This window comes from Procambarus clarkii, chromosome 24, assembly GCF_040958095.1.
Source record: "Procambarus clarkii isolate CNS0578487 chromosome 24, FALCON_Pclarkii_2.0, whole genome shotgun sequence".
NCBI lineage: Eukaryota > Metazoa > Arthropoda > Malacostraca > Decapoda > Cambaridae > Procambarus > Procambarus clarkii.
Window position 1 is genome coordinate 14,306,482 of NC_091173.1, and position 17,500 is coordinate 14,323,981.

At 46.6% G+C, this 17,500-nt stretch overlaps 1 protein-coding gene across 3 annotated transcripts in view; it reads left to right on the top strand.

The window, feature by feature from the left end:
* Positions 1-17,500, top strand: part of LOC123761757 (POU domain protein 2) — a 106,204-nt gene that overhangs the window by 55,477 nt on the left and 33,227 nt on the right. For 2 of the 3 annotated variants that reach the window (XM_069330636.1, XM_069330637.1), the window contains exon 3: positions 1,937-1,978. The exons of the other annotated variant lie outside the window; for it this stretch is intronic. In XM_069330636.1, the coding sequence (XP_069186737.1) occupies positions 1,937-1,978 (42 nt within the window). The remainder of the gene's footprint in view (positions 1-1,936; positions 1,979-17,500) is intronic. 3 annotated transcript variants of the gene reach the window in all.

Consider the following 17,500-nt stretch of genomic DNA (forward strand, 5'->3'; position numbering starts at 1 on the left):
CTCTCTCTCTCTCTCTCTCTCCTCTCTCTCTCTCTCTCTCTCTCTCTCTCTCTCTCTCTCTCTCTCTCTCTCTCTCTCTCTCTCTCTCTCTCTCTCTCTCTCTCTCTCTCTCTCTCTCCTCTCTCTCTCTCCTCTCTCTCTCTCTCTCTCTCTCTCTCTCTCTCTCTCTCCTCTCTCTCTCTCTCTCTCTCTCCTCTCTCTCTCTCTCTCTCTCTCTCTCTCGTAATCTATTTCTTATATCACAATCTTTACCCCTGTGTATTCCTGTGTGCTACTTAGATCAGTTGAATGTTAGTTCCCTTACACCGGTCTTTGGAACACAGGAGTGTAGGGTGTAGACGGTCTAGAGCACTATGGGGGGACGTACAAGATTTATTCAAGTAAATTTATGTTTTCCTGGGAACTTGAGGACTGTGATGGGTTTATTCTGGAAAGCCCTGGGCGGCGGATTACCGAAAATGGCAAGTTGTTTATATAAAGATCCAGAGTGGGGGGAGGGGAGGGGGGGGGGGGTGGCGGACATGACCGTGTGTGTGTGTGTGTGTGTGTGTGTGTGTGTGTGTGTGTGTGTGTGTGTGTGTGTGTGTACTCACCCACCTAGTTGTGCTTTTTGGGGGTTGAGCTTCGGTTCTTTAGTCCCGCCTCTCACCTGTCAATCAACTGGTGTGTGTGTGTACGTGTGTGCGTCTGTATACACACACACACACACACACGCACGCACGCACGCGCACACACAAACACACACACACACACACACACACACACACACACACACACACACACACACACACACACACACACACACACACACACACACACACACAAGAGGAAGGAAGAGTCACGGCCTCTGAGTGGGGTCTGCCGCCGGTGGCCGGACGGTCGTCAGCTCGAGCCCAAAAAACTTTATTTAAACTAGCTAAACACAGATGCCGAAGAAATATAAGAAAATTCACCTTCGCAAATAGAGTGGTAGACGGTTGGAACAAGTTAAGTGAGAAGGTGGTGGAGGCCAAGACCGTCAGTAGTTTCAAAGCGTTATATGACAAAGAGTGCTGGGAAGACGGGACACCACGAGCGTAGCTCTCATCCTGTAACTACACTTAGGTAATTACACTTAGGTAATTACACACACGTGCCTGTCAAAATTCATGGCCAAAGAGGCATTATGTAACTTATTCATTCCAACCAACCACTTTTTTGTTATCGTAGGCTGTACTTCCTCTTGTCCTTGATGCAGTTTGTTTTTTCCTGAGTAATTTGAAGATGCTTTCAAGAAGTCTTGTCTTAATCTGTTTACCCCTATACACGCTAATAATGCTGACTGTGGTTTGGTTGTTTGCTATTTTTCCCCGGGCTTCAGGTATGTGTCAAGTATCTTCTAACCTTCCTCCTGGGTGTAGGATGGGGCATCTTTCCGGCTTGACGCCTTCCTGTGTTGATTGTATACTTAGTCCTCCTGGTTCATGGTTCGTAACTTGTAGTATCTATCCATTTATATGCGGTTTTTATATGAAGATATTTCTGGGTTAGATATACTGTAACTTGTATGTATGTCCGCCGTGCACTCTGTACTCGTCACACCTCTACTCATCACACTCGACACACCTCTACTCATCACACTCGACACACCTCTACTCATCACACTCGACACACCTCTACTCATCACACTCGACACACCTCTACTCATCACACTCTTTCCACTCGACACACCTCTACTCATCACACTCTTTCCACTCGACACACCTCTACTCATCACACTCGACACACCTCTACTCATCACACTCTTTCCACGCGTCACACCTCTACTCATCACACTCTTTCCACGCGTCACACCTCTACTCATCACACTCATCAGACTCGACAGTGGCTGTGAGGGGGGGGGGGGGTTAACATACAGTGGACTGTGTTGTAATTCTCGGCCGCTCTTGTCTTGCAGGTACGTTTGCCGAAGCCCTCGCCGCTCTCAAGTCCCGAACAGGTAAACACTTTTCTCTCTCTTTGAATCATTTGTGCGGTGTCCGTATGTGGTGGCGACGGTCTTCCCCCCCGCCGGCGTAGGTCTTATTAGCGTAGGACATGGAGACTGTGTGCCATTCCTCCAAGGAGTGCCGGACCAACCGGGCTGTGGTGGGTATGTGGGCCTGCGGGCCGCTCCAAGCAACAGCCTGGTGGACCAAACTCTCACAAGTCAAGCCTGGCCTCGGGCCGGGCTTGGGGAGTAGAAGAACTCCCAGAACCCCATCAACCAGGTATCAACCAGGTATCATGCGGCCTCTGGTTTAAAATGAGTTTGACTTATAAGCGTAGGTCATCGCTATGGTGCAATACTGACCTGGGGCCAGATTCACGAAGCAGTTACGCAAGTACTTACGAACGTGTACATCTTTCCTCAGTCTTTGACGGCTTTGGTTACGTTTATTAAACAGTTTACAAGCAGGAAAACTTCCCAATCAACTGTTGTTATTGTTATAAACAGCCTCCTGGTGCTTCGGAGCTCATTAACTGTTTAATAATGATAAACAAAGGCGCCAAAGATTGAGGAAAGGTGTACAGGTTCGTAAGTGCTTGCGTAACTGCTTCGTGAATCTATGACCCCCCCAGGCTTGTTAGAGTACAAGAACCAAGTAGTCTCCAAACAGATCAGTTGAGTATTGTAGTTAAGCTGTCACGGTAGTTCTAATAATGTCTGCGGTAGAGCCAATATTAGCTCATTGTAGTTAAGCTGTCACGGTAGTTCTAATAATGTCTGCGGTAGAGCCAATATTAGCTCTAACGCAAGACAAGTAGTTTGGGACTACTAGGTGCGCGTGTATGGATGCAATGGACAATTTGAGAGTAGAATTTGCTACTATTGAATTTGGACAAACCGGAAAAAGGTTTTGTATTTAAGTTGCTAATAACACCTAACCTAATCAATCTAGGCCAAATATACGCTATTTGAAGCCTAATATAGTACTTGTATGTGCTATGTTAAGTCTTATGGTATTTAAGTTTGGCGTTTAGCTATATATATATATATATATATATATATATATATATATATATATATATATATATATATATATATATATATATATATATATATATTTTTTTTTTTTTTTTTTTTCCGAAAAAGGGAAATAGTACCCAAATTCTACTGTCTAATTGCCCATTACGTCAATATACATATGCACGCTGGTCCCACATCGTTACAAAAAAAAAGTACCAGTCTAATCAGGAGGATGGGGGTTGAGCACTTAAGTGGGCAGCGAACTCCCAACCAAACTTGAGAGGCGGGACCAAAGAGCCAAAGCTCAACCCCCCCCCCCCACCCCACCCCCGGCAAGCACAACTAGGTGAATAACTGGTCGTACTGACACCAGGCTGTACGACCAGGGGGAAAAGCCTCGTTGCAGAAGCATTCAACCAGGTCTCAGACCAATTGCAGGTTCCCTAGTGTCAACACCACCACCAACTACGGGCTCACCATAGCCCGTGCTACATGGAACTTTTCTGTTCCAAGTAGCGAATCTTAAACAACACCACCACCACCCCATACAGTGTAGTTACACTACAGTGTAGTGTAACTACACTGTACACTAACGAGCTAGTGTAGGGGTGCCTAATAGGTTTAAAACAGTACTAGTTTTAGCATGGGTGTGTGGGGCTATTCCCCTCCCATGGTGGGAGCCGTTGTCATGATGGCACAGGGAAGGGTAGGATGGTGACGATTATAGGGAAGGGTGGGATGGGAAGATTATAGGGAATCTATGCCATGGATTCATATATGGACTCCATATAGATGATAAGGATGGAGAAGATTATAGGGAAGGGTGGGATGGATAAGATTATAGGGAAGGGTGGGATGGATAAGATTATAGGGAAGGGTGGGATGGATAAGATTATAGGCCAGAGTGAGATGGTGAAGATTACATGGAATGGTGAGATGGAGATTATATGGAATGGTGAAGATTATAGGGAAGGGTGGGATGGAGAAGGTTATAGGGAATCTCTGCCATGAATTCATATATGGACTCCATATATATATAATAAGGATGGAGAAGATTATAGGGAAGGGTGATGTGGAGAAGATTATAGATCAAGAATAAGATGGAAAAGATGTTAGCGAAAAAATGGGATGGAAACCTATTATATGAAAGGGTGAGATATAAAAGATAGAGGGAATGATGGTCTGGAAAAGCCAGAAGAAAAGATAGGATGGAGAAATTGCCAACACCAACAGTGTGGATGCTCAAGCCTTCATCCCGGAGGCCTGGTCGGAGACCGGGCCGCAGGGTAGGTAGAATGGAGTGGAAACATTACAGGAAAGGGCAAAACATAAGGGAAGGGGCAAATGGGAAGAGGAAGGGTTAGCAAGGGAGAGGAAGAGATAAAAGTTGTGAAATCTCCAGGGAAAAAGAGGGTTTGGAATGGGAGATTTAGACGCACGTGGAGGAGGAAGAGAGAGAGAGAGAGAGAGAGAGAGAGAGAGAGAGAGAGAGAGAGAGAGAGAGAGAGAGAGAGAGGGGGGGGGGAAGCGTGGAATAGAGAGAGAGAGAGGGGGGGAGGGAGGGAAGCGTGGAATAGAGAGAGAGAGAGAGAGAGAGAGAGAGAGAGAGAGAGAGAGAGAGAGAGAGAGAGAGAGAGAGAGTGGAAGCGTGGAATAGAGAGAGAGAGGGGGGGGGAGGGAGGGAAGCGTGGAATAGAGAGAGAGAGAGAGAGAGAGAGAGAGAGAGAGAGAGAGAGAGAGAGAGAGAGAGAGAGAGAGAGAGAGAGAGAGAGGAAGCGTGGAATAGAGAGAGAGAGAGAGAGAGAGAGAGAGAGAGAGAGAGAGAGAGAGAGAGAGAGAGAGAGAGAGAGAGAGAGAGAGAGAGAGAAAGAGAGAAAGTGTTTACAAGTTAGTGTGAGTCTTTGTCCCAAACAGGGAGAATTTCCCTTTCGTCTGAGTAGTATTGACCGCGGGCTATTTATCTGCCAGCCGCCAGGCATATCAGCGTTAATGAAGCGCTTCGGCCAATCTCATCTCATCTTACTAACTTCTCCCGAGCGCGAACCAATCAGGAGAAGCGTTGCATCAGGCGTCGGCGATGGGGGTGGGGTGGCAGCGGTGCCATATTGCCCAGACGAGGTTGCTTATCAAACACCTCTTGTACCCCCCTCTCTCCCCCCCCCTTACATTTTGTCTCATTTGTTGAGTAATTGTAGCCTAGTTTATAGCTCGTCTGCTTGAAATAGGGAGTGGTGAGTGGTGTAGGGCAGTGGTGGACTAGGTGGGGGAGACTTGGGTTAACCCTTGCAGCAGTGGTGGTAGCCGGAACAACACCCCAGCATCCGGCTCATCTGCCCGGGAGATGAGATGCTTGCTACATTACCTCCCTCCATATTTACCAGGATTCTTTTACATATCTGGTGATACTATGGCTCATCACACGCACGGCGGCCTCTCATAAGCTACCTCACACCTCCAGAAATGGAATAAAAACATGTTTATTATGTTTTGAGCATTCACAATTGCACCACAGGCGGGGATGCCGTGGTGGCTGGCGGTAGGCCTGTTCATGGGCTGTGCCAGTGAGCTAAGTCCAACCAGCCAATCTCCCTTCTTGGAACACAGTTAATTGCGGGTGTTAGAGAAGGAATGTGTGGTACAGTGTGGCGTGTTGCTTATGTCTGGTGACCCGTGTGTGTGTGAGGTGTGTTTACACTGAACATGAAGAGTCAAGGGGGACCTATTCCACAATTGGAGTAGCTCCTCTCGAAGGAGAAGTAGCCTCCTTCCCTATTTTTTCCAGTTAGTAGCAGCACCATGAGCGCCAGCCCCCCCCCCCCCCCCCGCTAAGAAGCACTAACATAGCCCCCCCTCAAGAAGCACAGTAGCAGCCCCCCCTTCTCCCCCCCCCCGGCCCAAGCAGCAGCAGCAGCAGCCCTAAGAGGAGCCAGACATAAGTGTAGGCCTAGCTGGTGATTAGTGGTGGGAGGGCAAGTCGCGCCATCTATTGATCAGCTCTCCCGACCTCCCGCCTCGCCTCACCCCGTTCTCGGCTTGTTTCTCCTAATGACCACCCCACTAGTTACCCCACTAGTTACTCCACTAGTTACCCCACTAGTTACTCCACTAGTTACCCCACTAGTTTGCTACACTCATTCGATGGGGGGGGGGGGTAGTAGGAAGCAGCATAATCTATGCCTTGCAAGTTAGCAATCAATGTTAAACACATAAATAATAAGACAATTGGTTGGGCTGGGAACTCACAAGATACAGGCTGTATATATATATATATATATATATATATATATATATATATATATATATATATATATATATATATATATATATATATATATATATATATATAATGTATAATTACGTGTGAGGATTCCCCTGATCCTCCCCAACCCCTCCTCCTCCCCCCTCCCCCATCTACGAGACCCCCCCCCCCCCGCCGTCTATTCAATTGATAAAGAAATTACAGCCAATATATTTTCTTCTCAATTATACACGCGTCTCCCGTGGAATACTGATAACTTTGGAGAGTGTATAATTGTGTGGGGGCTTTCCATACACACTCTAGTATACGTGAGTATAACTAGGTAGATAATATACGTGAGTATGACGGGGTAGATAATCTACGAATGACGGGCCAGAAACTTCGCTCTCCGTTTTCTAAGACGAAATTGCCTATGTTTTTGGCTCAACTCGTTCCCCTAATAGAACGTCGCATTTTGACGTATAGTCTACCTAAAGCCAAAAATGCTCGTACTAAAAAAAAATTGGAAAGGCGGACCGATGGAAAATTGACATACTCTCCCGTTTTCTGTTTTGCATCCTCTTGGTAGGTTAAGGGGTTAAGGGCACTTTAGTACGATAGTTTCTTGACGTTTGGGGAACCTTAGGTGGTTTGGTCTCCCGATCTGAACACATCAAAGTCTTGTTTATGCAATCCTGACGTGAATATTGCAGTGGTTTAGTGGAAAAACGGTGCAATATTGATGCTTTCTGGTGCTAATGACTGCCGGCTCCGGTTGGTTAGGTGGGTGGGCTAGTTTATGACGCATTTGGTTAGGCCAAACCAGTTTTGGTTAGCCAAACCAGTGCTCTTTTGGAAACGGTTAGGTTAGGGCTCTTTTGGCGGTGTTTGGCTGTCACTCTGGTGACGGTTATCTTGAGATGATTTCGGGGCTTTTTTTAGTGTCCCCGCGGCCCGGTCCTCGACCAGGCCTCCACCCCCCAGGAAGCAGCCCGTGACAGCTGGCTAACACCCAGGTACCTATTTTACTGCTAGGTAACAGGGGCATAGGGTGGAAGAAACTCTGCCCATTGTTTCTCGCCGGCGCCCGGGATCGAACCCGGGACCACAGGATCACAAGTCCAGCGTGCTGTCCGCTCGGCTCCCGTGACACAACCTTGCTAACCAATCATGAAGTTTATGTAGAATGATAAACTGACCTACTGATATATATGTACACTGAGAGGTGTAGTCCTCACACCTCGAATGAGGTGTGATCCTCAGGGGTGTGAGGGGAATGATCCTCACTGTAGGCGATTCTTCTTGAGGTTATCTTGAGATGATTTCGGGGCTTTTAGTGTCCCCGCGGCCCGGTCCTCGACCAGGCCTCCACCCCCAGGAAGCAGCCCGTGACAGCTGACTAACACCCAGGTACCTATTTACTGCTAGGTAACAGGGGCATAGGGTGAAAGAAACTCTGCCCAATGTTTCTCGCCGGCGCCTGGGATCGAACCCAGGACCACAGGATCACAAGTCCAGCGTGCTGTCCGCTCGGCCGACCGGCTCCCTTTCGATCCCTTTCGGCTCCCATATGCGATATGCATATGTATAATTTGTATAATTATGTATACCTCCCCCCCGAGTTATACGTAAAACTTGGTATGGCTTCAGGAGAGGCCTCCGTATTTCCTGTCGATTCAATAAAATCCCAGGTTGGATAATTGATAACGGGTCAAGGTGGTACAGTGGTAGAGGTTGCGGCTGACAGCGTGTTGGTCGCGGGTTCGAGTCGCCTGAGAGCTCAGGTTGATTATCTCCTCGATAATAATAATGTTATAAATAAGTTATAAGTTACCGTAGCCTAGCGATAATTATAATTAAGTCGGTATCTAGTACATACCGACGCCGCCCTGCCTGTGTCCTTCAGTACTTCGTGTACCAGCTCCTCCCCTCCACAACCCCTCCACCTTTCCACAACCCCTCCATAACCCCTCCACCTCCACAACCCCTCCACCTCCACAACCCCTCCACCTCCACAACCCCTCCACCTCCACAACCCCTCCACCTCCACAACCCCCTCCTCCTCCACAACCCCTCCACCTCCACAACCCCTCCACCTCCACAACCCCTCCACCTCCACAACCCCTCCACCTCCACAACCACTCCACCTCCCGCACCTCTTGATACCTGGTTGATGGGGTTCTGGGAGTTCTTCTACTCCCCAAGCCCGGCCCGAGGCCAGGCTTGACTTGTGAGAGTTTGGTCCACCAGGCTGTTGCTTGGAGCGGCCCGCAGGCCCACATACCCACCACAGCCCGGTTGGTCCGGCACTCCTTGAAGAAAACTATCTAGTTTTCTCTTGAAGATGTCCACGGTTGTTCCGGCAATATTTCTGATGCTCGCTGGGAGGACGTTGAACAGCCGCGGACCTCTGATGTTCATACAGTGTTCTCTGATTGTGCCTATGGCACCTCTGCTCTTCACTGGTTCTGTTCTGCATTTTCTGCCATATCGTTCACTCCAGTACGTTGTTATTTTACTGTGTAGATTTGGTACTTGGCCCTCCAGTATTTTCCATGTATATATTATTTTATATCTATCTAGTCTTCTTTCTAGTTGAGTTCATTTGTAGAGCTTCGAGACGATCCTATTAATTTAGGTGCTTTCTTCCTCCACCTCCTTTACCAGTCCTCTCCTTGCCAAACATCACCTCCCTACAGACATGTCAATCAATTCAAGTCGTTTTGCAGTACCGGGGTTCTTCCGTCTCCCCCTCATCCTCCCCCCCCCTCACATCTCTGTACTCCTGATGGGTCTTAGAATGTTAATGAACTCAATGATGGTCAAGCCAGTTTGGGCGGCCCCGGGTCGCCAGAGGTACTAAGGGCTGTGACTCCCCCCTCCCCTTCCCTCTTTCCTCTTCCCTTTTCCCCCCTTCTTCCCTCTTCCCCTTCCCCTCGTCTCCTCTTTCTCCCCCTCCCCCCGCTTTCAATGTTTAATTATCAATGAACGAGGCCCCCTACTGGCACTGCTAATTATTACCCTTTGCCTATTTGAGTTTGTCCGAGTTGAGGTTCAGCTCGTGGGACCCGCCTGTGCAGGTGTCGGTTGTCTGTTGTTGTTGTTGTTGTGTTTGATCCCCTTAACCACGGTATATAGGGCCTTTCAAATCATCTTTTTTTTTTTAGAATGGAGTTTAAATGATATCTTCCTGTACTTAATTAGTGCTTTGGTATGGCTATATAGGTAGACACGGTGTAGAGTGGAGAGGGTTATGGCGAGGGTAGAGGTTTACATTGGGTCATAATTTACGGTGAGGCATGGTTTACGGTGTGGCACTGTTTACAATGAGGCAGCATTTACACTGGCAGTGGTTTACAGTGTGACACATGCTGGGGTGAGGAAGTGTGGTACACCTCAGCGGTGTACCAAGATGCCCAATGTGTTACGAAGTGTCTTAAAGTGTGACTGTGTGATGGGGAAGTGTGGTGTTGTAGTGTTTAGTGTGGCGGGCATGTGATGTGGTGTGGCAAGGTGGGTTGATGTGGCCGTCTAGTGTGGCAAGGATGGGTGATGTGGTAGGATCCAGTTGAGAGCTTATCTGAGCTCTCAAGGATGAACCATAGACGGTAAAAAGATCGCCTTGAAAGAACTCCTCTTTAGGTTCATAAATGACGGGCTCACATTTGCCAGCTGTCCCGTATGCTGCCGATGTTATCCTGTTCATGTGTGCCCCCCTCTGGTGTTAAGATTGGACGTATATCCACAACCCAGGGTCTGTGGTGTGGCAGGGGTGTGATGTGGCTTGGGCAGGATATGTAGTGTGGTGGCGGGCGTGTGGTGTAGTGTGGCGCGGGCCGTGGTATGACTTGGGGCGGTGGTGGAGGTGATGACAGTGGTCTGATGGAGTGGGCGTGGCGATCTACAGTCACCCCCAGTCTCATCCTCCTCCCACACCCCCCTCCACTCTCTCCCACACTCCCACACCTCCCTCCACACACACTCCCACACGGGCCCTCTCCCTCACTTCCATCCTTCGCCTTCAATTATAATTCCTCATTCTTTGCTTTGCACAAGTTCCCGGGCTTGGGTAGAGGTTCAAGTTGGCGACTTGAGGTGATGATAGCGGCGGTGTGGTTAAGAGGCTGTGGTGGCATATTAGTACCACAGCCCTGCGGACGGCGGTCACCAACGCCACCACTGTGGCAGGCCACACACCTGCAGCGTCACACACACACCTGCAGTGGTAGTATTCTATCAGCATTGCCTGAAGGAACACCAGTAATAAAAACAATCACTAGCAGTGTTAACAGCTTCAGCTGGACATATTTCTGTTTGTGCCGCTGCCGCCGCTGCTGCTGCTGCTGCTGCTGAAGTAATATAGGTGCTGCTGTTGCTGGTGCTACTGCTGCTACTACTGACGCATCCCATATTCTGCTGGTGCTCATGATAAGCTTTACTGCTGGTCGTGCTGCTGGGAGTCGTGCTGGTGCTACTAGGTGTGCTGGTGCTGCTCTAGGGATGGTGGTTGTGGTGGTAATGGTGGTGCTAGGGGTGGTCGTATTGGTGGCGGAGCTACTGGTGTCGGGCGGGTTGAGATGGTGGTACTAGGAGCGGTTGGTGGTACTGAGGTGGTAGTACTGGTGGTGGAGCTACTGGTGCTACCGGTGTGGGGCGGGCAGACGTGTCCCGTGGTGGCGGTAGGGGCTCAGGTGTTGGGCCAGGTAATACCTGTTATCACCTGTTGTACATCACTTGCAACCCGCTCATTGTGGCCTGGCGGGGCCACTCCTGCTGACCAGGGCCTCGCCAGTGGCCCACCTCCGCCTTCTGGGACACGTCTTGGCCTCAGTGCTGGGGCCACACCTTCCTATCTGGTCTGTATGGGCGTGGGTGCGGCCAGGCTCCAGTCAAGGTCGTCGTGAAAGATTTACAGATGAACAGAGTGGCTCCTTATATCTAGTATGACGTAATATCTGATACACCGGCAACATTTGTCAATTGACGAAAAAAGACATTTTTTTCGATTTACGATGGATGATGCTGATTGCTTAGCACCAGCTTTGTTTGTGTAAGAACTCTTGTGTATTTAAATAAAATAACAAAAAATAATGTGTCCTGTTACACATGGTAAGGTATTTTCAGTATTGTATTGATAATGTTGGTGTCCGTATTATGTTACCCAAGAGTGTACTGGAGTCCATGTTGCTTGATACGGCCTCACCAGACGACCCACCTCTCGTCTTGGGGTCATATAATCCTTTCCAAAACTCCCGGAGAAAGTCCGAGGGAGGGGGGGGGGAGAAAGATGTGGCGGGGAAGGATGATGGAAGTGTCCTCCGGGAGCACAGAGAGGGAGTGTCCTCCGGGAGCACAGAGAGGGAGTGTCCTCCGGGAGCACAGAGAGGGAGCAGGTTCTGCATGGCGGCGACAGGCGGCAGCACCGCCCGGGCAGAGGGACGGGACAACCCCTTCCCTCCCTCCCTCTTGTTTTACTCCCCAAGAGGAACATTGATATCTAACTAACGGCGTTTTAGGATGATTAAAACCTATCACTATAGTACATATAGTAGACGTATGCATACACCGTTTGTCCATCTTAGATCGAGGTATGACTCTAGCTAACCCTCCCGCCCTCTTCCCCCTATTTATCTCTCACTGCCCGAAACGCTGTGCGTATTTAGTGGCTTCGGGCGTGTTAGTACGTACTAGCTCTGTCTATAAATCCAACATTAGGTTTGTAACTCATTTTCAATGTATGTACCTTTACCTGAATAAACCTCTTATCTTACTAGCTCACACGTCATCTCCCTCTCCTTCCCTTGAAAAATATATTACTCGTAGCCTAGGCCGGGCAGTGGATAGGAGAGAGAGAGTGTGTGTTTGTAAGGATAGAGATTGATCTGGGACGTCGCTTGTGTGTGTGTGGTTCATCCCTCTCTCTTCCTTAGCCTCATTATGAAGCCAAGAGTGGAATGGAATTTGTAACACACAAACTAACTTGAGATAATCTTTGATGCCTGTTTTTTTGTGTATTTGATACCGTTTAGATAATTTGTATTTGATATCTTTTAAGATACTTTTTATTTGATGCTTTTTAGATAATCTTTATTTGTCACTTTGTAGATAAGCTTTATTAGATACGCTTTTAGATAATATTTATTGTATACTTTTTAAATAGTCTTTATTTGATACCTTGTAGATAATCTTTATTAAGTAATTTTTAGATCGTCTTTATTAAATAATTTTTAGACCATCTTTATTGGGTACTTTTTACATTCACTTTATTAGATACTTTTTAGATAAATGTATTTTGATAGCGAGGGATTCCACACATACATGTGTCTGCTCACATTCCTGAACATGTAGGTCTAACAATCGATCGTTACCCTAAACAAAATACTTCATTTACGGTTAAGTTATAGTTCGCAAATGCCTAGCTCAAATGTTGTTATTGGATATTTCAGTTCTAAAATAATTAAATAGGGAGTCTACAGGCGGGCGAGGAAGACCCATGTTTATCGATCTATAAGTACGCCACTTGGCGTAACTCTGCTCTCTATATCTATCGACCGTCTCCTCTCTTGGGATGCCAAGACATGAGAGAGAACACCGAATTACTTCCTCGTTTTTTTTTTAACCCCCTCCTTTCTTCTTTTCCCCTTCTCGCCATTATATCACCCGTTAATGCTTCGTTTAGTGTGAATGGGGGAGGGTGGGCGGAGGTGGGGGAGACAATATTTACGTTGATTCTACTACAATGTTCTTGGGAGAGCTAAGGTAAGGAAGGGAGGTTAGTGATAAGGGGGAAAAAAATATGGGAGTGTAGGTGAGAGAGGGAGGGAGCGCGCTCGGGCGGGTGGGGGTGGGTGTCGGGCAACGTCATTTGATCCTGGAAAACCAGCCGCTAACAGCTTTCCAATTGATAAAAATGGCAGGCAGTCCTTTTATCATGATGTCACAATATTAGTTTTTTATGGCCGTTATGGCGGCGATCGAGGGGGCGTTGGGGGGGGTGGGGGAGGGTGCTCTTTAGGCTTTGTCAGCCTTATGTGATTTGTAAATTGTTTACGAGTTTGTTTTGTTTTGTTTGATATATAAATTGACCAATATTGATGGTGCTTCATAGTCTCCCCTGGTTTTCTCCCCTGGTTTAAGTCCCTTCTTTTAGGAGTTACAGCCCGGCTCCTAGTGTGCCAGGTAAGTCCACAATGAGCTCACCATAGCCCGTGCTACTTGGAACTTTTTGTTCCCAGTAGCGAATCTTAAACAACAGCATCCTTCTTTTAAATAATTACTTACTTGTCTTGCATCATGGATAACTTTTTTGAATATGTTTGATCTACTTTGAGTAGCCTATGTTTTTATAAAGAATTTCATTTGAAGAAATATTAGCGTTGATAAGACTAACCTTCCCGCTGTAATTATATGTTCAGCTTTGAACTAGTAAACACTTAAAAATTATGAATTATATATTAATTTAACTTTATTGTGTTTAATAAAATAGTAGACCATGGTGGTCTATATATTGTATATATGTATACCGAGTGTATATATATTGGTTTTGTATTACTAGTAATTACCAGTTTTGGTCGATTCGTTACTATATTGATTGCTGAAATAGGAGGGGAGTATACTGAGCGGTATACTGCCGTTGTTGTATATCGTGTACTGAGCGGTATACCGCCGGTGTTGTTGTATACCTTGTACTGAGCGGTTTACCGCTGTTGTTGTATGTCTTGTACTGAGCGGTATACCGCCGTTGTTGTATATCTTGTACTGAGCGGTATACCGCCGGTGTTGTATATCTTGTACTGAGCGGTATACCGCCGGTGTTGTATATCTTGTACTGAGCGGTATACCGCCGGTGTTTTTGTATATCTTGTACTGGCTGTTGTATTACCGGTATTGAACCCTGTTGTGTATCTTGTATTAGTCATTATATTACCGCCACTGAACCCTGTTGTATATCGTGTAGTGGGCGCTGTTGTAGTTTATACATAATATTGGAGGTTGTATTACAGTACTGGGTATCGTTGTATTACAGTACTGGGTATCGTTGTATTACAGTACTGGGTATCGTTGTATTACAGTACTGGGTATCGTTGTATTACAAGTACTGGGTATCGTTGTATTACAATACTGGGTATCGTTGTATTACAGTACTGGGTATCGTTGTATTACAGTACTGGGTATCGTTGTATTACAGTACTGGGTATCGTTGTATTACAGTACTGGGTATCGTTGTATTACAGTACTGGGTATCGTTGTATTACAATACTGGGTATCGTTGTATTACAATACTGGGTATCGTTGTATTACAATACTGGGTATCGTTGTATTACAATACTGGGTATCGTTGTATTACAATACTGGGTATCGTTGTATTACAGTACTGGGTATCGTTGTATTACAAGTACTGGGTATCGTTGTATTACTGGCTGCAGCTGACAGTGTCTTTGTATTGCCAGTAGAAATAAGCTGATATATCAGCACCTGTCGCAAGAGTGCTGAGTACACGTGGCGCTGAAAGGGGAGGATGGGGAAGCGGGGTAGATAGGGAAGTGGGGAAGGATGAAGGGAGAGGGGGGGGATGAGGATGGAGGGAGAGGGGGAGGGGAAGCCTTAGAGATGGGGGGTGGTTCTACTCTCTCAGGTTTGATGTTGATGGCTTGTAAGGGTTTCTTATCTTGTTCGGATGCCTCTCTTTTATGGCTGTATGTCTTGCGCCCAACACTTGTAGCGTTTGTGTATGGTGCTTTACTTGTTTGGCTCTCATCTCTTCGGAGTCTTGCTTTTGTGACTTCGCGCGCGTGTGTGTGTGTGTACTCACGCAGTTGCGCTTGCGGGGGTTGAGCTTTAGCTCTTTGGTCCCGCCTCTCAACTGTCAATCAACGGGTGTACAGGTTCCTGAGCCTACTGGGCTCTATCATATCTACATTTGAAACTGTGTATGGAGTCAGCCTCCACCACATCACTGCCTAGTGCATTTCATTTGTTAACTACTCTTGACACTGAAAAAGTTTTTTCTAATGTCCCTGTGGCTTATTTGGGTACTCAATTTCCACCTGTGTCTCCTGTGTATGTGTGTGTGTGTGTGTGTGTGTGTGTGTGTGTGTGTGTGTGTGTGTGTGTGTGTGTGTGTGTGTGAAATTTATAGTTGATTTGTTAGAGAGAGAAAATAGATCGGGAATCAGTACCTAAGACAACTTAGTCTGCAAGCACACAGAGGCAAAAGTATACACGTACACACACACACACACACACACACACACACACACACACACACACACACACACACACACACACACACACACACACACTACACACACTACACACACTATACACACACTATACACACACTATACACATTATACAGTAGGAATATGCTATTGATAACAAGCAGTCAGATCATCCAAAGCAGCGGTGGTCATATACAAACGGGAATTTATACATATATATATTTTTTCTATCCACCATATTGGGTACGGGGCGAGGCACAATATGTTTGGGAGGTGTAGCGCACGGGGCTGGCTTATTACCGTGACAAAAGCCGCGATTACGAGGCTCCTATTACACGCGCTTTATATCGTTACACTTCACAAAAAATGATATCATAAAAGGGTTGGTAGACCCTCTCCCCCTTCGCCGCGCGGCCGGCCGGCGCGGCGCGACAGGCCTGCCATCTCTGGCCGCCCGCCGCTCCACCACACAACAATGCGGGAATGTCCTTGATATCCTTACTAACCCAAAAATTGTGCCGATTGTCTTTCCAGCATTATTCGGGGGGTAGCTTTAGGTAGTTTGTGTAGTGTGAAGGACGACGCCAATTCACCCCTAATAAACAGTAGCCAGCGGGACCTTCATGGGGAAGCGGAGCCTCACACGATTACACATTTTTTTGCACGGGATCACCACTCAGGCGCGCGTTAAGCCGACCATGTGTGAAATTACAAACCAAATGATGTCGATATCATCTCGTGTAGGCCGAGGCGCCCTGGTAAACGATACGGTCATTAGCCCAATTAATCTTTCAAGCGGCTTTTGTTTGACTTTATTGTAGAAAGTGACCACAGAGGGCAGTGGCGCACCGGCCTCCAGCAGCCTAACCCCTTTGAGGGTATCGGAATCTGTCATCGCTCGTAAAGGTGAAAGTTATCTCCGTCGGGTTTTTAACTAGCCGTGAAAGAGGATTTACGTAATTTACGAACTTGACGGGATTTCGTTCCGCGGAAGGTTTCAGGCTCATATGTTTTTGCTACTGTTCTAAAGAGATTAGAGCCTGAGGCCAGGAAGGATGTAATGTTTTATTCAGGCGGTAAAGCTGTCATTCTTTAAGAAAGGCCTTAAAGGTCTTCAAGATTCAGAGACCAAACTCTCACAAGTCAAGTCTGGCCTCGGGCCGGTCTTGGGGAGTAGAAGAACTCCCAGAACCCCATCAAGCAGGTAAGCCTTTTTGTGCTCTAGAATGCTCTTGAAGCTTACAGCTATTCACGCTGATGGTTCTTGTAACAACCGATGTACTTGACGTCTGTGTGTTGAAGAGGTCCACTGGAGAGGTTCCCATCCTCCTCAGGAATCATGATCACACTAGAGGTAAGTATTGTCGTCATAAAGAAGGTGTAATTGTACTCGGCTAGTTCACCCACGTACTTGGATCAGCCCAGGATATTAAAGCGAGTTAAGTCATCGTATTCAGGAGACTAGCAACTAGGCTCAGACCAAGTCCATTCCATCCAGCGGTCGACCCCAAAGACGCTTTCATCAATTTTAACACGCAATGCATTCAAAATAGGAATTTTCTCAAATATAAAATAATATTGTTATAATATAATATTGTTTAGCTTTCTGTGTATATTTAGGCTATATATATATATATATATATATATATATATATATATGCGAACAAGCCTGAATGGTCCCCAGGACCATTCCTGGGGACCATTCCTGGGGATTCCTGGCTACATGGTTAGGTAGCCATGAGTTTTCAGTTATATATATATATATATATATATATATATATATATATATATATATATATATATATATATATATATGTCGTACCTAATAGCCAGAACGCACTTCTGAGCCTACTATTCAAGGCCCGATTTGCCTAATAAGCCAAGTTTTCATGAATTAATGTTTTTTTCGTCTACCTAACCTACCTAACCTAACCTAACCTAGCTTTTTTGGCTACCTAACCTAACCTTACCTATAAATATAGGTTAGGTTAGGTTAGGTAGGGTTGGTTAGGTTCGGTCATATATCTACGTTAATTTTAACTCCAATAAAAA